Source organism: Thyridium curvatum, assembly GCF_004353045.1.
Source record: "Thyridium curvatum strain D216 chromosome Unknown NODE_10_length_634906_cov_78.760910, whole genome shotgun sequence".
NCBI lineage: Eukaryota > Fungi > Ascomycota > Sordariomycetes > Thyridiales > Thyridiaceae > Thyridium > Thyridium curvatum.
The window spans coordinates 534,630-559,172 of NW_022156765.1; the positions used below are offsets into that span (position 1 = coordinate 534,630).

At 55.7% G+C, this 24,543-nt stretch overlaps 12 protein-coding genes across 12 annotated transcripts; 8 read left to right on the plus strand and 4 right to left on the minus strand.

Annotated features, from left to right (window-relative positions):
* Positions 1–1,688: 1,688 nt before the first annotated feature.
* Positions 1,689–3,131, plus strand: E0L32_002597 (uncharacterized protein; the record flags this gene model as incomplete). The annotated part of the gene is made up of 4 exons (XM_031136804.1): positions 1,689–1,819; positions 1,880–1,978; positions 2,037–2,086; positions 2,146–3,131. 4 exons carry the CDS (start codon positions 1,689–1,691, stop codon positions 3,129–3,131), a joined length of 1,266 nt encoding a protein of 421 aa, XP_031000451.1.
* Positions 3,132–4,516: 1,385 nt separating this feature from the next.
* On the plus strand, positions 4,517–5,515 carry E0L32_002598 (uncharacterized protein; the record flags this gene model as incomplete). The annotated part of the gene is made up of 2 exons (XM_031136805.1): positions 4,517–4,828; positions 4,898–5,515. 2 exons carry the CDS (start codon positions 4,517–4,519, stop codon positions 5,513–5,515), a joined length of 930 nt encoding a protein of 309 aa, XP_031000452.1.
* Positions 5,516–5,988: 473 nt separating this feature from the next.
* Positions 5,989–6,636, minus strand: E0L32_002599 (uncharacterized protein; the record flags this gene model as incomplete). Its single annotated transcript, XM_031136806.1, has 3 exons — positions 5,989–6,195; positions 6,248–6,496; positions 6,562–6,636. The coding sequence occupies 3 exons, from the start codon at positions 6,634–6,636 to the stop codon at positions 5,989–5,991; spliced, it is 531 nt and encodes a 176-aa protein (XP_031000453.1).
* A 431-nt stretch (positions 6,637–7,067) lies between these two features.
* Positions 7,068–8,129, minus strand: E0L32_002600 (uncharacterized protein; the record flags this gene model as incomplete). The annotated part of the gene is made up of 2 exons (XM_031136808.1): positions 7,068–7,609; positions 7,691–8,129. The coding sequence occupies 2 exons, from the start codon at positions 8,127–8,129 to the stop codon at positions 7,068–7,070; spliced, it is 981 nt and encodes a 326-aa protein (XP_031000454.1).
* Positions 8,130–9,100: 971 nt separating this feature from the next.
* Positions 9,101–10,786, plus strand: E0L32_002601 (uncharacterized protein; the record flags this gene model as incomplete). Its single annotated transcript, XM_031136809.1, has 6 exons — positions 9,101–9,347; positions 9,413–9,579; positions 9,653–9,869; positions 9,945–10,285; positions 10,354–10,469; positions 10,609–10,786. The coding sequence occupies 6 exons, from the start codon at positions 9,101–9,103 to the stop codon at positions 10,784–10,786; spliced, it is 1,266 nt and encodes a 421-aa protein (XP_031000455.1).
* A 1,211-nt stretch (positions 10,787–11,997) lies between these two features.
* Positions 11,998–14,174, plus strand: E0L32_002602 (uncharacterized protein; the record flags this gene model as incomplete). The annotated part of the gene is made up of 8 exons (XM_031136810.1): positions 11,998–12,139; positions 12,280–12,619; positions 12,724–12,807; positions 12,865–12,990; positions 13,077–13,506; positions 13,562–13,699; positions 13,781–13,939; positions 14,004–14,174. 8 exons carry the CDS (start codon positions 11,998–12,000, stop codon positions 14,172–14,174), a joined length of 1,590 nt encoding a protein of 529 aa, XP_031000456.1.
* A 462-nt stretch (positions 14,175–14,636) lies between these two features.
* On the plus strand, positions 14,637–15,266 carry E0L32_002603 (uncharacterized protein; the record flags this gene model as incomplete). Its single annotated transcript, XM_031136811.1, has 1 exon — positions 14,637–15,266. One exon carries the CDS (start codon positions 14,637–14,639, stop codon positions 15,264–15,266), a length of 630 nt encoding a protein of 209 aa, XP_031000457.1.
* Positions 15,267–15,593: 327 nt separating this feature from the next.
* Positions 15,594–16,730, plus strand: E0L32_002604 (uncharacterized protein; the record flags this gene model as incomplete). The annotated part of the gene is made up of 1 exon (XM_031136812.1): positions 15,594–16,730. The coding sequence occupies one exon, from the start codon at positions 15,594–15,596 to the stop codon at positions 16,728–16,730; it is 1,137 nt and encodes a 378-aa protein (XP_031000458.1).
* Positions 16,731–17,229: 499 nt separating this feature from the next.
* Positions 17,230–18,372, plus strand: E0L32_002605 (uncharacterized protein; the record flags this gene model as incomplete). The annotated part of the gene is made up of 1 exon (XM_031136813.1): positions 17,230–18,372. The coding sequence occupies one exon, from the start codon at positions 17,230–17,232 to the stop codon at positions 18,370–18,372; it is 1,143 nt and encodes a 380-aa protein (XP_031000459.1).
* Positions 18,373–18,858: 486 nt separating this feature from the next.
* Positions 18,859–20,346, minus strand: E0L32_002606 (uncharacterized protein; the record flags this gene model as incomplete). The annotated part of the gene is made up of 1 exon (XM_031136814.1): positions 18,859–20,346. The coding sequence occupies one exon, from the start codon at positions 20,344–20,346 to the stop codon at positions 18,859–18,861; it is 1,488 nt and encodes a 495-aa protein (XP_031000460.1).
* Positions 20,347–22,166: 1,820 nt separating this feature from the next.
* Positions 22,167–22,585, plus strand: E0L32_002607 (uncharacterized protein; the record flags this gene model as incomplete). Its single annotated transcript, XM_031136815.1, has 2 exons — positions 22,167–22,284; positions 22,362–22,585. The coding sequence occupies 2 exons, from the start codon at positions 22,167–22,169 to the stop codon at positions 22,583–22,585; spliced, it is 342 nt and encodes a 113-aa protein (XP_031000461.1).
* A 420-nt stretch (positions 22,586–23,005) lies between these two features.
* E0L32_002608 (uncharacterized protein) lies at positions 23,006–24,376 on the minus strand (the record flags this gene model as incomplete). The annotated part of the gene is made up of 4 exons (XM_031136816.1): positions 23,006–23,606; positions 23,664–23,756; positions 23,822–24,242; positions 24,304–24,376. The coding sequence occupies 4 exons, from the start codon at positions 24,374–24,376 to the stop codon at positions 23,006–23,008; spliced, it is 1,188 nt and encodes a 395-aa protein (XP_031000462.1).
* Positions 24,377–24,543: the final 167 nt, after the last annotated feature.

The window sequence follows — 24,543 nt, forward strand, 5'->3', positions numbered from 1 at the left end:
AAGGTCATCTTTTGGCGTGAGGAGAAGTGGGCAATGGCAACGTTGGCCGAGGTGCATAGAGTAGAAGCTACCAAACCTCGATAGTCCATTCTCTCTTTATCTTCTTACAATGCCGAGTCACGAAGCTGAGGGAGGTCCGCTTCGAGACTTTGCCTAGAGCCTCACGGATTGTTACATAGAACGAGCCCCAGCGCCTGAGAGAGATCGTCAGTATCCCTTCCATCTTGAGCTAGCCCTTTGAGCGAAGAAAGCTCGGGCAATCGCCCCAGTGAACCCGTGGCTCTTTAGTCCTGGCAGGTCTGGGGAAGCATCCCCCCACTGAGCTCAACTGAGCGGCGGACTCTACGGTCAAGTATTTGGGCTGCGATCTGTCTGGCATCAGGCTTTCCCCCTTTCACTCATAACGCCATTCAAGTGTTCCCAGCTAGGTAACGTTGCAAAAAGAGGGCTTGGGATGAGCGGTCTACCAATCAGATGAGTCTCTGGAAGACTTGGGGGCGGTGGGAAGGCGTTTGGGTGTTCGGTAGCTCCCGTCCTAAGCTAATCCCCGCGCATCATTGCAGCCCCATGCCAGGAACAGCGACGCCATCGTTGGTCTGGCCATGGGAGCTTGGCATGCGTGTCATTGTAACCACGATTCATCTTATCTCAGTGGCCCTCTGGCCAACCAGATCCAGCGTCTAGAGCAGGGATACCCCGCCGAGGTCACAGCCAGGTGCCGGACCGAACCCCTTTGCAATTCGGCGCAATCTTAGCCAGTGCCCGCCCTTTCATCTCCGGCGCACGCCGCGCAGTCGCAGGCGAGCCGTGATCTCAGCTTCTTCCAATCACGCGCAACTCGCGGCACCGTGCCATGGCAGACTAACGGGGTCGCCTTACTCTTTGTTAGCGATCGCTGTGATCAAGGCTCTCCGAGCTTTCCCAAGATCAGAGGTGCGCTCGCAGGGTTTCATCGGGAACCCCACTGACAGGAGCTCTTTGCAACCCCCCTGAACATCACGGGAATATCGAAAGCCCCCTAGACCTTCCTAATCCGGCGAGCTCCCGGCACGATATGTCCGCACCTTGCAGCGTTGGCGCCCTGGGCCCCCTGACGCTAGTTCATTCACACTCCAGATGCCCCGACAGGTCGACACTTGACTGGCTGCACTGGTGTCCGGTGCCCCGGAGGTCCCATTTGCTGCAACCACTACCGGGACGGATGAACTGACAGCAGTTGGCCCACCACGCGCACATGGCCTCTATCGTAGGAGACATCGCGCCCGCGTGAGAGTCGCGCCGCATGCCGACACCTGAGAGAGATTGCATTGCCAGACTAGTCCGTCTGTCCGTCTGCTTAGTTGCCGCGCCCTCTGTCGGATAGCATGGGGTTTCCCAGAGTCCCGCTGGGGACAAAAGGCAAGTTGCAGTGACATCCGCAACGTTGCTGCAAATGACTTGCAAGCGCGCGCCACCGCTCCTGCGCGTCTGACACTGCTGCTGGACGAGGGCATTCTGTGGCGATTCTGTGTTGGGACACATGGACGTCCTCATACGCATCACGGGGGAAAGTCGCGTGCATATAAGAAATAACGATATCGCCTCTGTCTGCATGGACCTGATGAGGCAAGACATCGCAAGGACCAGATCCTCCTGTCCCTTCTCGGATTAATTCTTTATTCTTCTTCGCTGTTGACCTTGTTATCACCATGAAGGGCTATGTTCTTCCGTTCCTTTTGACCCTGGTCTCGTTTTGGGCTTGGCCTGGTGCCTCTTCGCCCTTGCAGGTGCTCGAGCAGCGAGCATCCGGTTACCAGAACATGGTCTACTTTACAAACTGGTATGAAGACTGTTTGAAGAGAACTAGAGACAAAGCCCAGCATGCTCAAAGGTGATATAGGGGTATCTACGGACGCAACTACCAGCCTGCGCAGCTCCCCGCCAACAAAATCACTTACGTCCTTTACGCGTTTGCTAACCTGCGCTCCACCGGTGAGGTGTAAGTTTGCGAAAGACAACCAAAGCCAAATAAGTAGATCTGGCACTGATAACAACAGCTACTCGTCCGACACCTATGCGGATCTTGAGAAGCACTACGATGGCGATTGTGAGTGATCTTGTCCAGTAACAGTGATGAGCGTCATCAACTAATCAACATTGCATTAGCGTGGAACGATATCGGCAAGAACGCTTACGGTTGCGTCAAGCAGCTGTTCAAGCTCAAGAAGGCTAACCGCCAGCTCAAGACGCTCCTGAGCATCGGCGGCTGGACCTACTCTCCCACCTTCCCGGCCGCCGCCAGCACCGCAGCGACCCGGTCGACCTTTGCCAAGACCGCTGTGACCCTCATGAAGGACTGGGGCTTCGACGGCATCGATGTCGACTGGGAGTACCCTGCTGATGCCACCCAGGCCGCCAACCTCGTCTCGCTGCTCCAGGCCATCCGCAGCGAGCTCGACAGCTACAGCGCCGCCCATGCCGGCGGCTACCACTTCCTCCTGACCGCCGCCGTGCCCGCGGGCCCCACCAACTACAACAAGATGCAGCTCAAGAACATGGCCGGCGTTCTGGACCGCTTCAACCTCATGGCCTACGACTACGCCGGCTCCTGGGACTCGACCAGCGGCCACCAGGCCAACCTGTACCCGAACCCGCAGAACCCGGCCTCGACCCCGTTCTCCACCGACAAGGCCATCAAGGACTACATCGCCGCCGGCGTGCCTGCTAACAAGATCGTCCTCGGCATGCCCGTCTATGGCCGTGCCTTTGAGAACACGGCCGGCCTTGGCCAGCCGTACTCGGGTGTCGGATCCGGCTCGTGGGAGAACGGCATCTGGGACTACAAGGCGCTTCCGCAGGCCGGTGCTACCGAGCAGTATGACTCGGTGGCTGGCGCCACTTACAGCTATGACGCGAACGCGAAAAAGCTCATCTCGTACGACACGGCCGACATGGTGACCAGGAAGGTAGCCTACCTCAAGAGCAACGGCCTCGGCGGCAGCATGTTCTGGGAAGCTTCCGGCGACCGCACCGACAGCAAGAGCCTGATCAGCACCAGCTACAACGCCCTCGGCGGCATCGACACGTCGCAGAACCTGCTGAGCTACCCGGACAGCCAGTACGACAACATCAAGGCCGGTGTCCCCTCTTGAGGGCGTCCGAGCAAGAGTGGGGGGGAGCCCCAAAACGAACAGCAAGGTTCGTTCGGGGCATCTAGGGAACCCGAGAGACAACGCTTTGGGGGGTGGAGCCTGCCGCAGACGTGTGGAGGGTTGGAATGCTTCGGCAGATTGACTTTTGGCAAAGGCAAAAAGGACACATGTGGCGTCCATTCTTGTCGCTCGTTGACCCCTCTTGAGAGATGTTTGCTTCTTCGTACATACTTTGCTTTGCATCTTGGCATTTCTTTTCCCGTCATTCTTACCTGATTATTCTACCTATGTCCATACTTGTCACTTGATGCTTTGTAGTTGACAACGAGAAGAAAAATGGAGAGTCAAGTTCAACCCGACTGTTGGCACTAAAAAAAAGCGCGGCTTTGCAGACTCGTGATCCTTGAGTATCGGAGCCTACGTCAGCGAAGAGATGGCTTACAGGCTATTCAAAGACACGACTCGAGTCTCTTGGGGCCAATCGAAATAGCCTGTATTATGCGACCCTTACTCATAATTCTAGACCACACGGCGAAAACATTTGCCAAGGAGTCTCAATCACGCAAGTGTGCTTGTTGACATCTTGACATCCCTGACGCCGAGGTTCCTGCAGTGCTTCTTGTTTTTTTTTTATCTGCGCTTTTTGCCCCGGCGGGCCTGGCGGGGCAGCCGAAAGGACGTGTGGAATGTGACAGATGCGAGGCATGTAAGCTGATGGGCGACACCCTAACGTACGACAAGTGGATGGTGTGGAGGGTGTGGATGGTGCAAAACTCCAAGCCACCATTCGCAGGCGCAGAAGGTCCTGACTAAAGATCTGGTCCCCACCAGCCAACGGTTTGAGTTCAGCTGAACTTCAGCTGAGAAAAGGGTCCAAGAAGCTCTGAAGGGTGCGCTACCCGTTAACTAGTGCCATAGCTTTCTGTCAAAGGCCGAGGGTTCCTCGCGCTGTCTCAGAACTAAAGTATCAATAGCTTCGGAGAGCTCAACCAACTTGACACCCACACTCGACACCCGGGTCGCGGTTGGGTGTGCTGGAGAAAAACCAAAAGGAAGAAACAAAGGCCTTTAGTTCATACGTGTTACGCTAACAAGTACGGAATATGCAGGTGAAGGTTTTTGCCGGTCTCACCGGTGGTCCACCTGCGGCTCACGATTGCTGCATCGACCTTAGTCAATGCCGCTGGTGTCTTAGATGCTCCCTCGATAGGCTTGCCGTCCCTTCTCCCCCTTTGTTTGCTGGCCCGTATAAGTACCCGAGGGAGGCGCCGTGAAGTGAGATCTGTGGCTGACCGAGATTGATCTCTGTCTCGACTAACCCTCTCCAGCACGCCCGTGATATTCCACAACACTCCTAGTACCACAAAAGAGCATAATCAACAGCCATGCCCTCAAGTGAAGTCACATTGCCCATCACCAACGCGGCCTCGCCGCTGGGCGTCGACAGGCGACACAAGGTGCCGGACCCGGCTCGCAACACGCTCGTTGTTGTCATCGGAGAGTTCATCGGCACCTTCATGTTCCTGCTTCTCTCCTTCATCGGCGCCCAGACTGCCATCGTGAACAATGACCCAACCGACCCCAAGTCGCCTCTGCTGCCTTACAGCTTGTTGTACATCGCCGCCTCCTTCGGCACAGCGGTGGCTGTGAACGTCTGGATCTTCTTCCGCGTTACCGGCGGCATGTTCAACCCGGCTGTAAGTGGATACCGTGTTGTCCCCGGTGCTCTCGGTCTTGGAGTAACTAACCCTTGTCGTCTTTCATAGGTCACCCTAGGTCTTGTCCTTGTCGGTGCCGTGAAGCCCTTCCGAGGCGCCTGTGTCTTCGTCACCCAGATTGTCGCTGGCATTGCCGCCGCAGCCGTCACCCATGGCCTCCTGCCCGGACCACTGCGGGTCACCAACACTCTCGGCGGCGGTGCCAGCATTCCCCAGGGCGTCTTCATCGAGTTCTTCCTGACCGCCCAGCTCGTTCTGACCGTCTACTTCCTCGCCGTCGAGAAGCACCGCGCCACATTCCTTGCGCCCATCGGCATCGGCATGTCTGTCTTCATCGCCCACATCTGTGCGACTAACTGGACGGGCACGTCGATCAACCCGGCGCGCTCCTTCGGCCCCGCCGTCATCGCCGGCTTCGTGGGCTACCACTGGATCTACTGGGTCGGACCCTTGGGCGGGTCGGTGCTCGCCTGGGCGGTGTACACGGTGTTCAAGTGGCTCGAGTACCAGACAGCGAACCCGGGCCAAGACAATGACGACCTGGAGAAGGGACACAAGCATCACTCCGCTGCTACCAGTACCGCCACTGGCTCCCACGAGAAGTTTGTTCGCCCTACAGACTCGAGGACCGCGAGCGGTGTATCACAAGCCCACAAGGCCGACTAGTCGGGGGGTAGGTGATACAAAGCAGGCTTAGGCCTAGGATATGTATTTCCCTTGGGGAGGGTTTCCAACAACAGGGGGGCTAGGTGATCGGGATCATCTTGCTCCATTCCGTGCGTTCGTATCATACTCATATTTAATAACCGGCTACATGTATTCCCTGCACAGGATGGATGACTTGTCAGCATAAAATCTTTTGAATTAACAATTAAATCTGTCCTGAAGAATGCTACCTTAGTGTCTAAGTGAAGCAAACCTCGACGTTGATGGCAGGCTCGAACTATCGAAAGAAAGAGCGACACAGAAGCCACTTTGGGGAAGCAGTCTGTTTAACTTCACGATCAGAGATGCAGGAGGGGGCGGGTTTGATCATGCATATCATCCGACTTCGACTTTGCCACTACCCACTTCAAGGTCGCGACACGGGGTCTTTTTTCAACCTACTCTCTCCCGGACCAACCTCGCTTGCCGCTGCGCTAACATCTCCCGGCGGCACTCAGCTTTTCCTTGGCCCAGGCAACATCTGCCAAAGTCTTGTCAAGCTGGCTCTTGATCCCCCCGGTCTGCACCTTTTCGCCAGTCGGCATGCTGGCCAACTCGTCCGCCATGTCCTTGGCGTGCTGCAGTTCCGATGCCGTGTGATCAAGGTCGTCGCACAGCGTGCCTCCCTCTTGCCTCCGGACCTGCAACGCGTCAGCACGAGGTATCCATTACCATCGTTTGAGAAATGCTTACCGTCTGGTCTGGTGGGGCTCTGCGCGTCCTTCCCGCCGGGCAGGCATGTGCCGCAGCCCGCACACGCTGCACATCAGCGAGCGGAGCGTCCAGCGCTGCCGATATCAGCGCGGCTTGATCCCGCGCTTCGGGAGTGAGGTCCTTGATGCCGCGGTTTGGGTCGTACAGGATGTCCTGAATGTAACGCTTGACCTGCCCCATGAAAAGCAACGGGTTCGTCAGGTTATCGCACAGGGTGCCGTCCCTGGCCTAAACCAGATGAAAGTCAATATCTCCCAAGGGAGAACCACTACACACGTCTTTCCAGAGCTTACTATGACTGGGGATGCAGAAGCAAGCAATCCGGGGAGGAGCAGGGCCCCGACAGTGAGAGCGAGAGGAGACTTCATGACGTCTTGGGGCCTAGACAACTATCTTGGTATCCTGGTAGGTCGAATGGATAACAAGACCCTCGAGACGAAAACATCAGGAAGTGCTGAGCTTTATAACAGTTCATTACTAACCCTGGGTTCTCCTATGTGATATCCTATCTATCTGAGCAAACTCGGATGTTACGCTGCACGAATTTCGACAATCAAAAGTCCCGGAATGCCTTACCTATCCCGTCCGTGCAAACGCCGAGGCCGAAGCAGTATTCCGCTTTCGTGCCCCATCAGGCGCATTAAACCCGTGCAACCGTGTCCTTTGCTACAAGAGCTGTCTATTCTCGATTGGAGGTCATGAGATAGATGCACATGCATGTACATGACCCCAGCCGCCTTCCCGTGCTTCACGCCACAATCTTACTCGTCTCTGGCTGCAAAAAGCAACACCAAACGGCCTAAGACGGTGAAGCGGCGCCGCGGGTGACCCCCTCAATGACCAACGGCAAGATCTTGGCGGAATCTTCTTGGAAAAAATAATCCCCATCCACCAGTCCAGCGGCAGCCTCGGGGTCGGGGTTGAACACGGCGAGCGTGGCTCCCTGGTCTGCAGCGCGATCAACGAACCCTGCAGCCGGTTGCACGACGGCTGAGGTCCCAATCACAAGCACGAGGTCGAACTTGTCCTTGTCAATCCAGTCGTCAACCTCGCGCAACATGGCCTCGTCGAGCCGTTCGCCAAACCAGACAACCCCGGGGCGAAGCAGGCCGGTCTTGCAGCCGGGGCAGTGCGGCAGGTCCTCGACCTTGATGTCGGGGATCGGTTGGTTGGGATCCAAGAGCGGCATTGTCTGGTCGGGCGGGTAGTCCTCGGCGGCGGCGGCGAGGGCGGGACACAGCGGATCGGAGGTGTTGTGGCGCTCGACGTAGCCGCACCCGTCAAAGCACTTGAGATCGAGGAGCTCTCCGTGCAGCATGCGCAGCTGGGACTGAGGGTGGTCTGCTCTGGTCGATAGTCCTGCGTCATGCCATACAGTCAGGCCTCATCGGTACAGATGTCGCGCCAGTGATGATTACGTACCGTCTACATTCTGGGTCAGGCACAAGAAGTTTCTGTTCCTCCTCGCCAGCTCGGCGAGCGCGTAATGGCCAGCATTCGGCTGGGCCCGGAGCGCCATGTGGCGGCGCCAGGCGTAGAAGAGCCACACGAGGGCCGGGTCCTTGGCGAACGCCTCGGGGGTGGCGAGCGATGTGGCCTCGTGGTTCCGCCATAGCCCGCCGGCGCCTCGGAAGGTCGGCAGGCCAGAGGCGGCCGACAACCCCGCTCCGCATAGGGCCAGGACGCGGTCGGAAGACGCCAGGACCTTCTTGAAGTCCTCGACCGAGGTGTTGATACGAGCCATTGCGGCGGGCTTGGCTGACCAGAAGTGTCTGTGAGTTGAAATGGTAGCTCGCCTGAGAATCAGAGCGGGTGTGTGCTTTCGGGAGCGCAGGATTGTGGGGGGTGAGATGGCGTTCATTGGCGAAGTCGAGCAGCCTGAAATGAGAGGCTTGTAAGGCCGTGTTTACAACAGGCAACAGTCCTAGGCTGCCCGATCGATTTCCGTATGAATGGCTGATTGAGAGGTGGTCAGGGGTGCATGGGTGAAGCTCGGATTCAATCGTTTCAGCGTTGGATCTTCGCGATCAAAAAGTAGCTCGGAGGCAACTCCGGACTCGATGCACTGCAACACTCGAGCGAGCCTAGCAGAGGACGCACGACCGGAGTTGAGCTTTCAATTTTCAGGTTTGCTGGAATCGGAGCGAGATAATGATGTTCAACACCGCTTTGTAACTTCAATATTGATTCGATCAACACCACATGCAGACGTTGATGCACAGATGAACGGTTCGGTGCGAGTTGAGGCAACAATCGCCCGCCAATCCGCAAAACCGGCCATACGTCAATAGCCCCCGCCCTGCTTGAGGTTTAGGTAATTACTCAGTCGGTCTTAGGTTCTTCTGCAATGCACGGGCAATGCACCACTGCACTACCAACGCCATGGCCAGAATCCATCTCCCCGGCCAACCACGCAAGCTTGGAAGTAAGCGCCAACACCATCTGCCCCGCCCAGGCTGACATCGACAATGGATGTCAAAAGCCCTAGACCACTGTCGTCTCCAGAAAGAAATCCATGGATCCCTCTCAGCTCGAGCTTGGCCTGCATGAAGAACGACAGGCTTGCTCTTCCCTCGCATCGCGTGGCACACACATAATGTGACAGGCTGGAGTGGTTGGTTGCAGCATAGATCAGGTAATCTAGGCCTTCTGTTTCGTCACTGAGTGACCGACGTGGATTTTTTTTCCCCGTGGACAAGATGCTTGCTCTTATATGAACCCAGCTTTTCGTATGCATGTGCAAGGACAAGAGGGACCTGAAAGCGAGGTTTTGAGTGTCATTTCGTTCCTAACATTAAACAACACGCGGCCAAACTATACATTTGACCGACCATGCCATCCGCATTGAGCGTCGAGGGCGTGTTGACCTTTGTTACCATCGACAATGCTGTACGCCTCTTTGGCCTGTGGTGCGGATATTGCCTGCTCTTTACCTTGTACAACATTTCTCCATTCCATCCTCTGTACGGATTTCCAGGGCCAAAGTTGGCCGCAGCGTCATATCTCTATGAGGCTTGGTACGACTTGATCAGGGTTGGCAGGTACACGGCAGAGATCAAGGCCATGCACCAAAGATACGGTGTGTAACAGTCCCATCGCTCGCGATTTTCAAACTGATGCCGCTCATCTAAACGGCAACACAAGGACCCATCGTGCGCATCAACCCACATGAACTTCACTGCAACGACTATGACTTTGTGGACGAGATCTACCCTTGGGTTGCCAACCGCATCCGCGACAAGTCTCCCCATTTCCTGGCCGCATTCGCGGGCCCTCTCACGGTGTCGACCTTCTTGACCCGTGACCATGAGGTTTGTTCCCCAGCCGCCCAAGACAGTCTCTATCCAATGCCGGGGCACAATGGAGAACTGATGACTCTCCAAGACCCACCGAGTTCCAAGGAGTGCCATCAACAGATTCTTCTCTCGGCAAGGTATGCTGCGGTATGAGCCGGAGATCCACGAGATGGCCCAGAAGATGTGCAGCAAGATCCTGCGACTGGCCTCGTCGGGCCAGGTATCAACACCCATCAACGTCCTCGATCCGTACAACTGCTTCACTGCCGACGCCATCTCCCAGTACTGTTTTGGGGAGCCATTTGGTATGGCCTCCAGCCGATGAAAGACGGCCCCATATGCGATAGCCCACCATTCTGACCTCACCCCTGCACACGTAGGATTCTTGGATAGGCCAGACTTTGAGCAGAATTATAAGAGAGCGTTCGAGGTCCTCGTCGCGACGTGCCACATCTTCCGCCATATCCCCGTCCTCCGGCATCTCATCGGCCTCATGCCTGCCCTTGGGCCGTACATGGGCCCGGACATTGCCTACATGGTCCACTCCATGAACGTGACGATTCCCAATCACGTCATCAAGGCACAGCAGGCCAAGGCCGGCGCCGCGCGGCGCCTGTTTGCCGAGATCATGGACGCTCCTATCCCGCACGAGCACAAGACCATCTACCGGCTCTCTGGCGAGGGCTGGTCTCTGGTCGGTGCCGGCGCCGAGACCACCGCTGTAAGCCTGGGCTAAACATGAGAAAGAGTGCAACATGGTCTTGTGCTAATGTCTTTCCTTCGTCTCAGGCCACTCTGAGCGCAATCACATTCTTCCTCCTGTCTCGGCCCGAGAGGCTTGCACGGCTCAGAGAGGAGCTCAAGGACGAAGACCCGCAGAACCTGAGCTGGGTCCAGCTGGAGAGGTATCCGTACCTCCACGGAGTGATCTACGAGGCTCTCCGGGTGGTAATGGGGATGCCTGGTCGCCTCCCGCGCATCGCGCGAGAGGAAGACTTGGTCTATTCCGGACGTGGCTTCAAATACGTCATACCTAGGGCCTAGGGGGACCGCCATCGGAATGAGCTCCTACGTTAACCACTTCGACGAGGAAATGTTCCCCGAGCCAGAGAAGTACGAGCCTGAACGGTGGATTGACCCGCATCGAAAGCCGGACCATGGGATGGAGATGTACATACTGTCCTTTTCCAAGGGCTCTCGTCAGTGTATCGGTATGAAGTGAGTATGATTTGAAGACGAACGAAACACCTTCTCTGTCCTCAAGCCGGACGATGTCGTTTTTGCGGTCAAATGCAACCCCAAACTCATTGGTTGGCAATGGCTTTTCTAAATTCGATGCTCGGCAAACAATGTCCTGGAAAGAAGGAAGGAAGTTGTATTCTGTATCAGCCGAAAGTAGATAGAGCGTTACTAACTTGAGGCTGAGCAGCTTGTCTGAGAAGTGTGCGAGATCTTCAGTAACCTGCTCATATTACAAGTAGCTAGATAGTTAATCAGCAGTGGATTGGATCTTTAACTAGTGCAGGGTCCAGGTGGGACGAGGGCCCACCAAGAAAATGCTTAGCACACACCACACCTGAACCTTGCCCGCTCGGTAGGCCCAAGCCTCCAAATGTTCAGGGCTCTTCAATTGATGCCCTTTCAGGCCACCTGGCAGTTTGATAGCTCCAGCTTAATTTAGGGACGTAGGTACTTTCCTAACGTGCCGAAACATCTCGTTGATTTATCGTGGCGGCCATGGAATGAGCTCATGAGCCCTTCTTCCATTTGCCATTGCTCGAAACCCCTGAATTCTGGGCTGGAGACTACCTATACCTAGGTAGGTAATTTCTGGCATCCATAGGGCAGTCGTGTCTAAAATTACCCGCGTGGAGCGCGCTAAGAGCTGCCCTGAAGAACCCGTCCCTCTGGGACGACGGCACTATTGATTGCCCCAGCACAAAATGGAATAGGTAGAGCAGCCCTGGAGAGGACAAGTGCTAGTCATGAATCTGGAGGGAGTTTCTCGTCGCGAGTCCAAGTCGACAAACACCCATGCGGTTGCCTCTGAGGCCTTCTGCTCTCATCCCTGCCCGCCAACCACTTCCCAGTAGACTCGCTTTTTCGGTGGTGTGGCCGTGTGGGTGGTGGTCGAGGGAGTGATGGTGCAGTGATGGTGCCATCATGGATGGCTGCTACAGGGTAGCCAGCATTCGAGCTGTCACCGATGGTCATTTGCCATCTGCAGCACCCACGCACCCACGCACCCACGCACGGATCCGTACACGCACACGCACACGACGCACACGCACACGCGCCAATCCGATCTGGTTGACTCGAGGTGTGACCGGGACGAGGCAGAGGCGCACAACCGGTCTGCTTTGGCCTGGTCGAGGGCCTGGTCTGGTCTGGGCTGATCAGTGCTAGTGCCGCACTACCGAAAACCATATCAACATGCCGACCACCACCACCCAGCCTCAAAAGCTGGACGGGCCTCTCGTCTGGGATCCGCCACGTCCTCCAGCCCAGCTTCCAACCTTGCCTAGTCGCTCTGTCATCTTCTCTCAAGCCCATCCGCCATGGATCAACGGGCCAGGTTCACCAAGGCGGCGCTGAGGCTGCACTTTATGTGCCTCTTCTTCGCCCTGGGCTCATTCGCATGGGGGTGAGCGAGATCCCCCGCTGTCCCCTCACGTCACGCCTGACTGCTCATCCCGTTCCAACACTCGCTAACAGACCGATCCCGCGACAGGTACAACGTCGGCATCCTCTCCTCGGTGCTCGTTCACCCCGGTTTCGTCGCCCAGCTCGGCCACCCAGACGCCAGCCGCAAGGGCGTCATCACCGCCATCTACTACCTCGGCACCTGGGTCTCGTACGTCTTCATCTCCCACACCGCCGGCGACCGCCTCGGCCGCCGCTATGCCGCCCTCGTCGGCACCCTCACCGCCTGCTTCGGTGCCGCGCTGCAGGCCGGCGCCACGGGTGGCGGCGCATACGCCATGGTCGTTGCGGGCCGCGTCATTGCCGGCATTGGCACGGCGATTGTGAGCACCAGCGTTCCGCTCTATCAGAGGTAAGTCTCCTTCGTTTTCTCTCTCTCTCTCTCTCTCTCTCTTTCTCCCTCACTGCGTGTGTGTGTGTGTGTGCGTACTCGAAAAGCTAATCGATCGGCCACAGCGAGATTTCCCCTGCCAAACAACGCGGGAGGTTTGTGGTCATGAACCACATTGGCTTCGTGGCCGGCCTAGCTTGCGGCTTCTGGTAAGGCTCTCCATCTAAACATGCGTCTCAAATCATCACTGACGGCAGCACGCGCAGGATCGGATACGCAGTCACATTCTGGGATGACGCCTGGGGCACCTACGTCGGCTGGCGCTTCTCCATTGCCGTGCAGCTCATCCCGGCCTGCATCTTTGCCGTCGGCCTCCCCTTCACGCCCGAGACGTAAGTCATTGATCCCTATACATGCGATCAAATAACACTGCTACTGCTGCTGCTGCTGCTGCTGCTGACACGGAGGAACGCACAAGCCCACGCTGGCTCGTCGAGCACGGCCACCTCGACCGCGCCCACAAGACCTTGCACTATTTCCGCGAAGGCTCCTACACCGACGACGAGGTCGAGCACGAGTTCGCCGAGATCAAGGCCTCGGTCGCCGCCTACCGCGCCTCGGGCCTGACCTGGCTGTCCCTCTTCCGCGAGCCCTCGCTCTTCAGCCGCCTCTGGCGCGCCGCCCTCCTGCAGTTCATGGCCCAGATGTGCGGCGCTACCGCCATGAAGTACTACCTGCCCACGCTGTTCAAGGCCCTGGGTCTCGGCCGTCGCCTATCGCTGCTGGCCGGCGGGATCGAGTCGACGCTCAAGATTGGGTGCACGATACTCGAGATGCTCATTATCGACAAGGTGGGGAGGAGGTTGACGCTGGGCGTCGGCGCCGGAGTCATGGCGTTCGCGATGCTGGTATGGAACAAACTTGTACGCTTGCGGCACGGTAGAGACTGACTCGTTTGTGCAGATCAACGGCGTGCTGCCGATTGTGTACCCCGGCAACGCGAACAAGGCCTCTGACTACACCTGCATTGTCTTCATCTTCGTCTATGCCCTCGGCTACAGCATGGGTTTCGGCCCTGCTGCTTGGGTCTATGGCTCAGAGGTATGCGCATGCTCCGTCCGTTCCAGACTGGATAAGTCGTCCATGAGAAGCTGACAATTTGGGGATTTCCTTGCCTCTTAGATCTTCCCCACCGCCCTTCGCGCCCGCGGCCTCAACTTTGCCGCCTCGGGAGGTGCCGTTGGGAGCATCATCGTGGCGCAGGTCTGGCCCGTCGGCATCGACAAGATCGGGTCGCGCATCTACTTCTTCTTCATGGCTGTTAATCTAGCCTGCGTGCCGGTGAGTTTCTTGCACCGTTCCTGTCGAAAGTGAGAGCTCTCAAGGCTCATACCGCTTGTTCCAGATCATCTTCCTTCTCTACCCGGAGACAAAGGGACGGCCTTTGGAGGAGATGGACGAGTTGTTTGGCAAGGCGGATGCCGTGCAGAGGATGGCCGAGCAAGCGCAGGAAGAGCCGGCGGAACTAATCTCGGGCCAGGATACGGGGAAGCACACGGGCCTTGGGAGAGTCTGAGAGCAATCGCCCTGATGAACAGTCTTTCGACGTACATAATAATCTGTACCCATAGCTGTGTATGGTAAACTTCATGGATGAAGAAATGTGCATATTCAACAGTGTTCCCCTGGCTCCCGCTTTTGATTCCCCTCCGCGGAACAGTCCGTCGTCCAGTGGGGTTGGTATGTGAGGCACGGTATGCGGGGTTGATCCTTCAGGGGAGCACTCGCTGTCCTGGATGTGGAAGGTCTACTGGGTTCCTATCAAGGACTGTTTGCTGCCATCTAGTGCCCGTCGCTGCTGACGTGGTGCTACCCGGCGCTTGGCGTGCTTGATTGGGACGGTCAACACCTGAGACCTGAGTATCCGGATTGGGTGCTTCTTCTGCATCTCACCAAGTCGCGTCACAAATGCCCCCCGCTCATCTCTCGCCTCAATACTGCGGCTTGTGCGTCGCGTGACACGGAAGAGACAGTTGCCATGGCCAACATATTCAAGTCGGAGCGCCTCATCTACCGTGGCGTCGAGGACCCGGAGGACGACGAACTCATGGTGCGTCTCGAGTCAGACCCGGAGAACCAGGTCAACTCGGACATGAACCTGCACAAGCCGCCGAGCCGCAAGTCGGTGCTGTCCGGATACAAGGTTTGGATTCTCGAAAAAGCCCTCATGGCCGCCGTCGTCTGCCTCAAGCCCTCCTCCCCACGACTAGCCCAACCCCAGGGTGATGAGGAGGAGAGCGACAAGGCGCCGCCGACGCCGATCGGCATCATCCACATCCGGCGGCAGAACGGCGCGCACACGCGCGACTCGTCTATTGGGATCAACATCTTGCCCGATTTCCAGCGGCAGGGCTACGGCAGCGAGGCCATACGGTGGATGCTGGGGTGGGCGTTCCAGACGGCCGGCCTGCACCGCGTCGGACTCGATGCCTTTTCGTACAACGAGGGAGCGGTGCGGCTGTATGAGCGGTTGGGGTTCCAACCCGAGGGGCGGAGGAGGGAGGCGGTGTTCCACAATGGGCGTTGGCACGATTGTGTCGCGTTCGGTATGACTGAAGATGAGTGGCGCGAGATGCAGAGGAAGCATGAAGCCGGGAGAGAGGCGTGATCTGATAGGGTTGGAAACTGGTGGAAGTTAGGAGCAGGCACAACATTGAAGACTATCCACTTGGAAGACTCACGAATGTGTTCAAAGCGCTTGGGTCTTGTCTCCCCTTTTCTTGTTAAAACACTCCTGTCAATGTTTGCTTGTCTTGAACGCAAGCTGTGGCAAAGCAAGAGTCTGCTCTGACTCTGCGAATGACCACTGATTGACAATCAACTCACCCCTGAATCACCCAAGCTGGTTGCCTTGTCTCCCACTTGGCAATCACCCATTGCACATCCACCTTTTCCTCTTCCAACTTCATCTTGCAGCATCGCGATCGCAGCAATCATGTCGCAGCTACACAAGGAGGTCACCGCGAGAGCTGCTACTTCGACCGCGGCCCTCACGAGCCCTGGAACCTTGGACTCTCCAAGTTCTAACGCCGACACCGCTCCTGTTGATGCCTCTTCCCCAAACCGGCCTACCGCTCCTCGTGGCTGCACTTGCGCCTCCAAGTGCAACGCGGTCTTTGCAGATTATGAGCGCCCTAAGGTGATTGACTTCACCAATGCTCCTCCCATCTCCAAGGCAGAAGAAGAGTCGGGGCCTTCCAAACCAGATGAGCCATCTCAATCATCATCATCGTCATCGTCATCGTCGTCAGAGCCCGCGCCATGCCTCAACTTGCCAGAGTACACCGACGACGCGCCGTGGGTCTACGAGGCGTGCAAAGACCCGACAAGGTGCAGCAGCCACTGCTCCAGAGCCCATGCAGACTCAATCGTCATCGCGCTGCACGGCGAGAAGTGCCTCGACGGCAAGCTGCGCTACTCGCTCTACTTTGGCCGCGACAACCCCTACAACAGTGTCTTTGAGCTCAACGACCTCAAGCCTGGCGTCAGTAACACCGTACTCGCCTCCCTCGACGCCGCCATCAAGGCCCTCTACCTCTTCAAAGAGGTTCGGATCCATGCCCCCGGCTTCCACCCCTTCCACTCGCCGCACTACACCAAGATCGCCGTCAACGCCCTGAGCATGGCGGTCGACCCCTTGCGCATCTCATCGCGCCTGCCCTACAGCAACACGCCCGGCGCGCTGGACATTGCCGAGGACAAGAATAAGCAGGCTGCCAAGGCGTGCTGCAAGTGCGCCTGCGACCCGGAGTGGTGCATCTGGTGCCGGCCGAAGCGCCTGATCGTCAAGACCGACTCGGCCGTGCTCGTCGAGATAATCACGGATCGCGTGACCAAGTGGGTGCGCAGCGGCTTCACGCCAATGCCAAAGCTATCGAACGCGTTCCAGGTCGTGTACGACCTGCTGGGCCAGATCCTGTACGAGTTCTGGCACAACAAGTGCGCGCTCGAGTTCTGGCTCGTCGACGCCGAGGAGCACAACTCGATGGCCGTGGGCATGACGCGCGCAGCTTCGATGGTGGACAAGGTCAGGGGCAGTGTTGCAGAGGCGGCCAAAGACGCCAAGACCTGAGGAGGAAGAGCAGGAGGAAAGGGATGGGCACTTGATGAGAGTTCACGTGGCATTTTATTCGAGTCAGCTTGACCGACCACCCTTATATCTCCCTATCACCTGAGCAAGAAAACAGAGCATGATACTTGCTTTGTAGTTGTATGCAACATCAAGATCTTGGTAGACTCAAAACTAACTTGCGCCCATGGTTATAGAACACGCGCGCGGATGCTGTCAATTCACTGGCCGCGTTCCGGTCAACAATCCTGTGAATCTGCTCGTTATTGGAGCTCACATGCAGCTCTCCTTTTGAGCTTGTTTTCCATAAACATTGTGCGGCTGGTTCTTTCCTACAAAAGGTCGTTAAATAAGTAATCATGTACTTTATTATTTGAAGAACTATCTGCGCTTAGCTTCTCTCATCTCAGCAATCAACCGAGTGAGCATCCAACATCACACCGTCAGCCCGGTATTCCTATCGCAACTACAGTTAGAGCCCCCCAGATTCCCTTACTACACGATGAGCTGGACCTGCTGTCGTCCAATGACCCCTGGCTGGTCTTCTGACGACGACAACGACAGTCTGACTGATGACCATGAGCATGTGTCTCGATCTGAGGCCACCTCGGACGAAGACGATCTGGGCAGTGATCGTGACGAAACCCGTGGCCCATTCGACGTCGAGATAGATTCAGAATACTCCTTGGACGATATAAATCTATGGCATGAGAGTGCAAGCCCGCAAGAAGTCAATAGCCCGGGAGGTTGCACACCTCAACACCAGACTCCCCAGTTCCCCCAATGGAGCCCACCGGCGGTCAGACTCCCAAGGGATAAGAACCCCATGCACACCGTGCCCGACCCCGTCTACACTCCGGCCCCGGGGCCGCTGGCGCCTGTACCTCCATATTTAGCATCTTTGGCATCAGATCTCAGGAGTCAGATAGCTACTCGCGGTCCCGAAAGCAACAACACCGCCAACACTTGGAATGAGCACACCCCCGACATCATGAAATACAAAGCTCTTATGACTTTTCTTTTTGCCTGGATCTACGCGTTCAATGCGTCGGCCAGCTTGGCGCATCTGATCATTCCTATACAACGGACACTGACAGATCCTTCCTCTGCAGATCAGATGCAGGAAGCCCTTGTCAAATTGCAGGATGTTATTCTGAAAGTTGTGGATAACTTGCAGAGCGAGTTTGACAGCATCTATAAGGAGTTGGATAGCATTCCACGGGGCACAGACTGGCTGCGGCAACAAGGAGAGTCCTGCGCAGCTCCTCACAAGGCGATAGAAGGGGTGATACGGGAGCCCATAAGGAACACGATGCAGAATCATCCACATTACAGATTCAACCCTTCTGAGAGTAGCTGGCACAAGCAACCCCGCGGTGATGATTGCATTCCCCATTTGATGGGATCGACATGCAACGACCGCAGGGGCGTCAAGACCACGTCCATGCCTACCAACGCTGGTCATCCTGTTGGTCCCTCTAAAACATGTGTGAATCCACGGAGTACAACAGTACGGCCATGCGGAGGCAGATTCCGCCCGCGGAAAGAAAGGGAGCAAGTCTGGTATGTCGGTGCCGGAAACCCCGATTATGAGCCTTCTCTACACCTGCGGCACGGAGAGCATGCTTGTGTATCCCAGTGGTAGGGTGATGAACCTTGACATAGAAGGCTCTGGATATGACCAGCCTCGTGTTGCAGTTGACGTCAGGCAGATTAGGCGATAAGGAGTTGGGTTAGGGGCTGGTGGGTGATGTTTTTCTTTTCTTTTCTTTTCTTTTCTTTCTTGGAGCAAAAATGAATTCAGTACTCATTCTTCCAGCTTTGATATCGTGTTGTATCGTGACTATGCGAATTTCCTACTGGCTTAGTCTCTCGCCCAAGGCTGTTATCATTCGGAGAATGTGGCTGACCACCGACAGACAAGTAGCACTTATGAGGCTTCACGGGCAGGCCGAAGCCTCTTTATACGGGCTCAGTCGCATGGTTTCGGCTTCCACGGGTACACTGAGCTGCTCCATTTCTCTTCGGTGAGAAGCGTAGAGATGATTTGTTTGATGTATAAAACGTACGATTCTGAGCTCACGACGGAAACTACTAGACTCATTGACGGTGATCCTACCGCGCTTTGTCTTCACCAACGCTTCTTGACTGCCTCTAAAAGATCCTGCAGGGCCCTGGCGTCTCCGTATTTCGTTTCCTCCGCTCTGCTCATTTTGCACTTCTTGATGTAATGGTTCTCGGTGGAGTTGAGGTCAACTGGTTCAGCCATGTTGTTGCCAAACTCCATTTCGCCGTTTGTTGCATCGATCCACGGGCTTGGCAACAGCCCGGTATCAAGCACGATATATCGGTCCGGCGAGAGTTCTTTGTCCACGGGCATGAGATCCGGGTGAAAGAAATGAACTTGCGAGTACCTCGGATAGTGCATACGGAAGTCTACCAACTTGGTCAAGCGCAGGCGGATGCCGTCAAACAGCGATTCCCAGGTCTTGTCAAATGTGTAGACGCGGTCGTCCTCGCGAGCGAAGCCAAAGGCGCCGCGCGGTTGCTGCTCCCAGTCGTGCGTCTTCAACTCCCACTTTTGAGCCAGGTCTCTGCAGAGGCGCAGGTGCGAAACGACACGGCAAGAGCTCAGGCGCAGGCTCGTCAGCGAAGACATGTTCAGGATCCAGTCAAAGTGGTCATGGTGGCCAATCATGAAGCGGCCGAGGTGCATGCTCTTGAGCTGGGGGAAGTTGAGGCCACGGCCGTCAAAGTAGCCCGGCGCGACGCCCCATTCCTCGGTGAAGCAGAGAGTCAGCGTTGTGAGCTGCTCGGTGAGCGACGGCAGCAGTTCGTGCTGAAGATGGGGCTCGTAGGTCCATCTCTCAACGCACTCGATATCGTGGTCTGGGCCATGTTCGTTGACCTCGGCGGCGATCATCAGGTGCAGCGACTGCACGCCTTTCAGCGAATCTCGAAAAGCATCAGACGTGGTGATGTGGGGAACGGGCATGTTCTGCAGATTCGAAATGGTCAAGGTCCGGATGGCGCTGAGATCGTCGCCGGCCTGGGACCGCTTCTGCAGGGTTTTGAAGAACGCCTTGAGAGTGGCCTCACGGGTCTCGGGAACCTCGTAGTCTTCCTCCATGGAGCGGTCGTTCTCGACGCCTAAGCACATATCCGAGAAGCTCAGTGTCAGCGACTTGAGATGATGGAGTTCGTTGATGCGCTCAATTGATTCGGTGTAGTCTTCATATTCGCCCTTAACCTCCCAATCGTTCCATACGTCGGAATAGCGGCCGTAGGACAGCTCTCGGGGGGCAGTATGAATGTTGACATGCTGCACGGCCTGCCTGACCGTCTCGCTGTCCATCATCTCTCTCCACATGTCCAAGGTGCCTGTCTCGTTGCCAGGGTCGTCATGTTTGAGCGATACGGTGCGGAAAAGATGCGGTGTGGCTAGCGCATTCCATTTGCGGCACACAAGACGTGACTCACAGAGACTTGCATAGAGTGACGGATCTGGCAGTTCGTTTTCATCTTCCCGTATCTCGATGAGGTTTTGAAGAATAAGGCTCAGGACCTCGGACGGCAGAGCGTCCAGCGCGATGGCGGCGGCGGCGGCCGAGACTTCCATCCTGGATGGCTGCGTATGATACCAGAGCTCGCAGAAAGTTCGGTCACAATGGGGTCGAGTCATTGATCCTTAGAATTACTCAACGCGTCTTATATGCTCCTCGTAGAGGGAAAAAGGCTTTGAGGGATTGGAAACTGTAGGCAGCGTCTTGGTACCTAGAATCGCCCCGTAATATTTTAGGTAGAAATGGGTCTTGCATCCCGGTTCATTGGATGCGGTCTAGTTTGGAGCGAGAGGTGCCTAAGCACTTCGCTCCGGGGTTGGAGAGACCCCTCAAAGAGTCAAAACTCCAACCTCCTTACCTCCTTTCCAAGTACCTTGTCGCGGTCTTGCCCGCCCCGCAAGTACTCCCTACGCAGGCAGTCTCGGGTAGACTGTAGACTTGAGAGCATTCATTGCGGGGATTATACCTCTACTTCAAAATTCGCAGTCTCGCTGTTGTCTGCATGCCAAAGCAGTCCGCGGTGCTACACTGCTCGTCTGAGGCAAAGTCCAGTGCCCCTGCAGTGCCAGGCGACTCTCACGCGAAGCAGCCCCAAGGATCGCCGGTAACAACCCACATCTCCACAAAGCTTGAGCGAGCTGTTGGTCGTGTGATCAAGGAAGATCAACATCCCCTGAATCTTCTCACCACATCAATTTTCTCGTTGGCTTCTCATCAAGGGCCGGGCGGAAGAAGCGCAGGTTGCTCCGGAGCTGCTGGTTATAGGACTGGAATCAGATTTCCTTGAATTCGAGATTAGTCTATTTGGACTTCCTCTGCCCATATGCCTAGGTCGCTGTCGGCCAATAGCTTCATGCTTATTTCCCAGAAAGACTCACCGTCACTTCATAGTGTCCTAGTGGACGCCTACCCGCTGATACCGATGCCGTTCGTATTATGTGTGCGTAAAACCTTTTGATCTAACAAGTAACAAATTTGGTCATGGCAGTGACGAGACAGCTGTGGAGATGCGGGAGAATAATGGTAGCACCTGATAGCGCCACGAGGTCACTTCGCATCTACGGCGGTGAATATGACAGACCATGACCGATGTGCGAGGGTTTTGGGTAGGTTACGAGAACGTGATCACAGCCATGGAACCCTACTCATAAGTTATGTGTGGAGGGCTTGGTTTTGATACCTAACCCTGTCATCTCACATCAGCTAGATGACAGAAACTGCTTTTCGCACAGGTAGATGCGGCTCAAATCAGCCCTAAGATCCAACGGGATGACTTGTGCTGATGAAGGGGACTTTCTTCTATTTGTTGATCGGAAGCGAAGCTGAGTTGTTGGCGTCCATCACACACGTGAGCACCCATAAAGTACGACCATGCGTATCATATATCGTCAGAAGCAACCCATTCGTGGCCGGCTTACTACGGCAACTCAATCCTCGATCCTTGATCCGGGGGGGTTCTTCCACCCACATGGGGCAGGAAGCCGCCTGACACCTTCAAGAGTTGTTCAAAAGGGACCCGGAATAGACTTCCGGTAGCACGGTATATCTCATGACCGCGGCTTGCTCACTATTACTCAGCGTTGTTGCCACTAAGTATCAAAGATTGGAAACCAATGAGAATCGCGGCGTGAGAAGAAATCCAGCTCCCGTGATACGCTCTACAGCCAAACAGCAAGACTGCATCCGAGCAACTAACTCCGAGTCTTCAATGAAGATTTCAGTAGTCTACCCAGATCAGATCATCCAAGATGGTATGAAATTGTATAAATGGAACAGGAGCTGCCCGTCAAGTTGGTGCATTTGACAGCCAACATCAATACTAATCGCCCTCTACCTACAAACCCCAATCATATATTCTGCATATTCGTTCAACATAATGGTCAAGATCACTCTTGCTATCTCTGCTGCTGTTCTGCTAGTCAGCGTTCAAGCTGCACCCCCATGCCCGGCCAATGTTCAGCTGTGCGGCTCCGAGATTCTCGACGTTTTCCAATGTAAGGCAGCGCAACCTTCTCTACTGTTGACGAAGCCAAAAGCATGAATAGAGTTGCTAATCAATTGCTTGTCTCAGGTGACACCGTGGAGCATCTCGAGAGCATCACACCTCACATCAACCCGGCCGAGAACATCCGTACCGATATCTATCCAACCAACGCACAAGGTGTTCCCCAAATCCCCTTGGCGGACTGCAGCGGCAGTCCTCGGGGCTGTATCAACTCTAATCTCGGTGCCAACCCTCCTCGCAATGCCATGTGTGGAAACACTCCGTTTCTTGCCCGGGCTCCTCGCAAGTAATGGGTTACAATGTTGTTGAGTCTTATGGATGGGGTATTTCCAATGGAAAGGTGGTATTAGGTTGATCTGTCCTTTCGATACTACCCGCCGGCCAGCCTTTCACTCGTTAATATATCATTTCCTAATCAATGAATGAATGATCTTGCCCGGCGTGTGACATGAAGTAATGAGTGGCTAAGTAGGGTTTCGGAGAGCCTGTTTGTTGCATGTCAAACCTCCATTGTCGCACCACTAGATGGTCCCAGTGGATCAAAACAAAAGCGTCAATTATACGGTCACGAGGTCAAGGAACTCTGCAACACAGACCGTACTAGTCATCACCACATAAATATGGGGTTTACTGGAACTCAATCGATGTGCATTAATCATTGGATTCAGTTACATCAAGACACCCCCGTATGTGAATCATCCTTTCGATAATTACATGAAAACCATCACCAATGAAACACCCACAATCAGCCATGCAAAATCACCCGTGACCCTAGAGGCAGCCGCTGTAGGAACAACCGAGGGCACAGAAGAGACTGATGGAATCACCGACGGGGTCGGTAGTGCCGACGATGAGGTCTCGGGCGCTGAAGATGGTGGAGCTGGGGGTGATGAAGTTGGCGGTGTGGTCGCTGTCGGGGTAGGCGGAGCAGTGGTTTCCTGAGGAGGTGGCGTCGCCGTCGTCGTTGGGAACAGACCGGTGACCGTCGGGACTGCATACGGGGGGTCGAAGAGACCGAAACGGCCGCACGCGTTGCAGGGGTACGCCCATGAGCTGACCTGCTTCGGGGCCGCGAGGATGGGGTCACACCGCGGGTCCACCATGGTGGCGATGGCTGAGGGCTCGGCTGTCTGGGGGCAGTCTGTGCCTAGGTCGCTGAGGGTCAGCTGGCGGGTGACGCTACCATCGGCAATGGTGGAAACCTCGTCGAGTTCGAGTGGGAGAATCCACTTCGAGGTGGCAGGTCCAGTCGGCCCCAGAGAGTTGGTGCCTTGAGCCGTGGGGATCAGCATGTACACGGAGGGCGAAGTGCTATGACAAGTTAGCTCAGCCTGCTTTCCGTCTCCGGCTTACGAGTTGACGACCTACAAGGTGTATCCCAGGGACTCGTCAAACCAGGTCGAAGGGTAAGTATAAGGCCTATTGGTAGGCCAGAAGTACAGGTTGACGGTTTCGACGGAGCTGGAAAGAGAGTTGTCATTAGCATCAATATCGCTTGTGAAAGATCATGAATTCATCGACCATACATGCTGCATTCTGTCGGGCATGGGTCCACCTTGGTGGACAAGACCGTTGTCGTGGTATATGTCGTAATGGTCGCAGGCACGGTCTGCGTAGTTGTCTCGGTGTTTGTGACGGTTGCCGAGTTCGTGATCGTCGTCGAGTCTGTCTCGGTTGTTGAAACAGTGTACGAGTCTACCTCGGTGGTCGAGACGGTATACGAGTCTACCTCGGTGGTCGAAATGGTGTAGTGAAGCGTGGTCGTCGTGGGCACCGTGATGCAGACCTCAACCACGCTTGTACTTGTGACATTGACGTAGACATAATTTGTCTTGGACAGAACTGTCGACTCGAGGAGAGTTGTCGTGTCAAACACCGTGACGTTGCCAGTGCAGACCGGATCGATTATTGTCGTCTCGTTGCGGTTCGGTGCATGAGCGTGTTGGACTGCGTCTTGCTGTCAGCTATGATCTTGCCGCGCTCTGGATACCCTCGTTCCGCCACTCACTCTCGCCAGCCGAGCCCTTCACCCCCAGAAAGAGTAGGAGACACAACGTCCACTTATTCGCCATCGGAAGCATTGCTGCGCTTTTCGTGTACCAACAACTATAGTTGAACGAATGAATGGTAACGAGTGTTATTGAAGCAGCTTGTGAATAGGTGCGCCGAAGCTACCAAAGAAAAACAGCAAAGCAGACCGCTTGCCTTTCTATGTAATTATGCGCTTTGCGTTATGGTGACAGCGCAC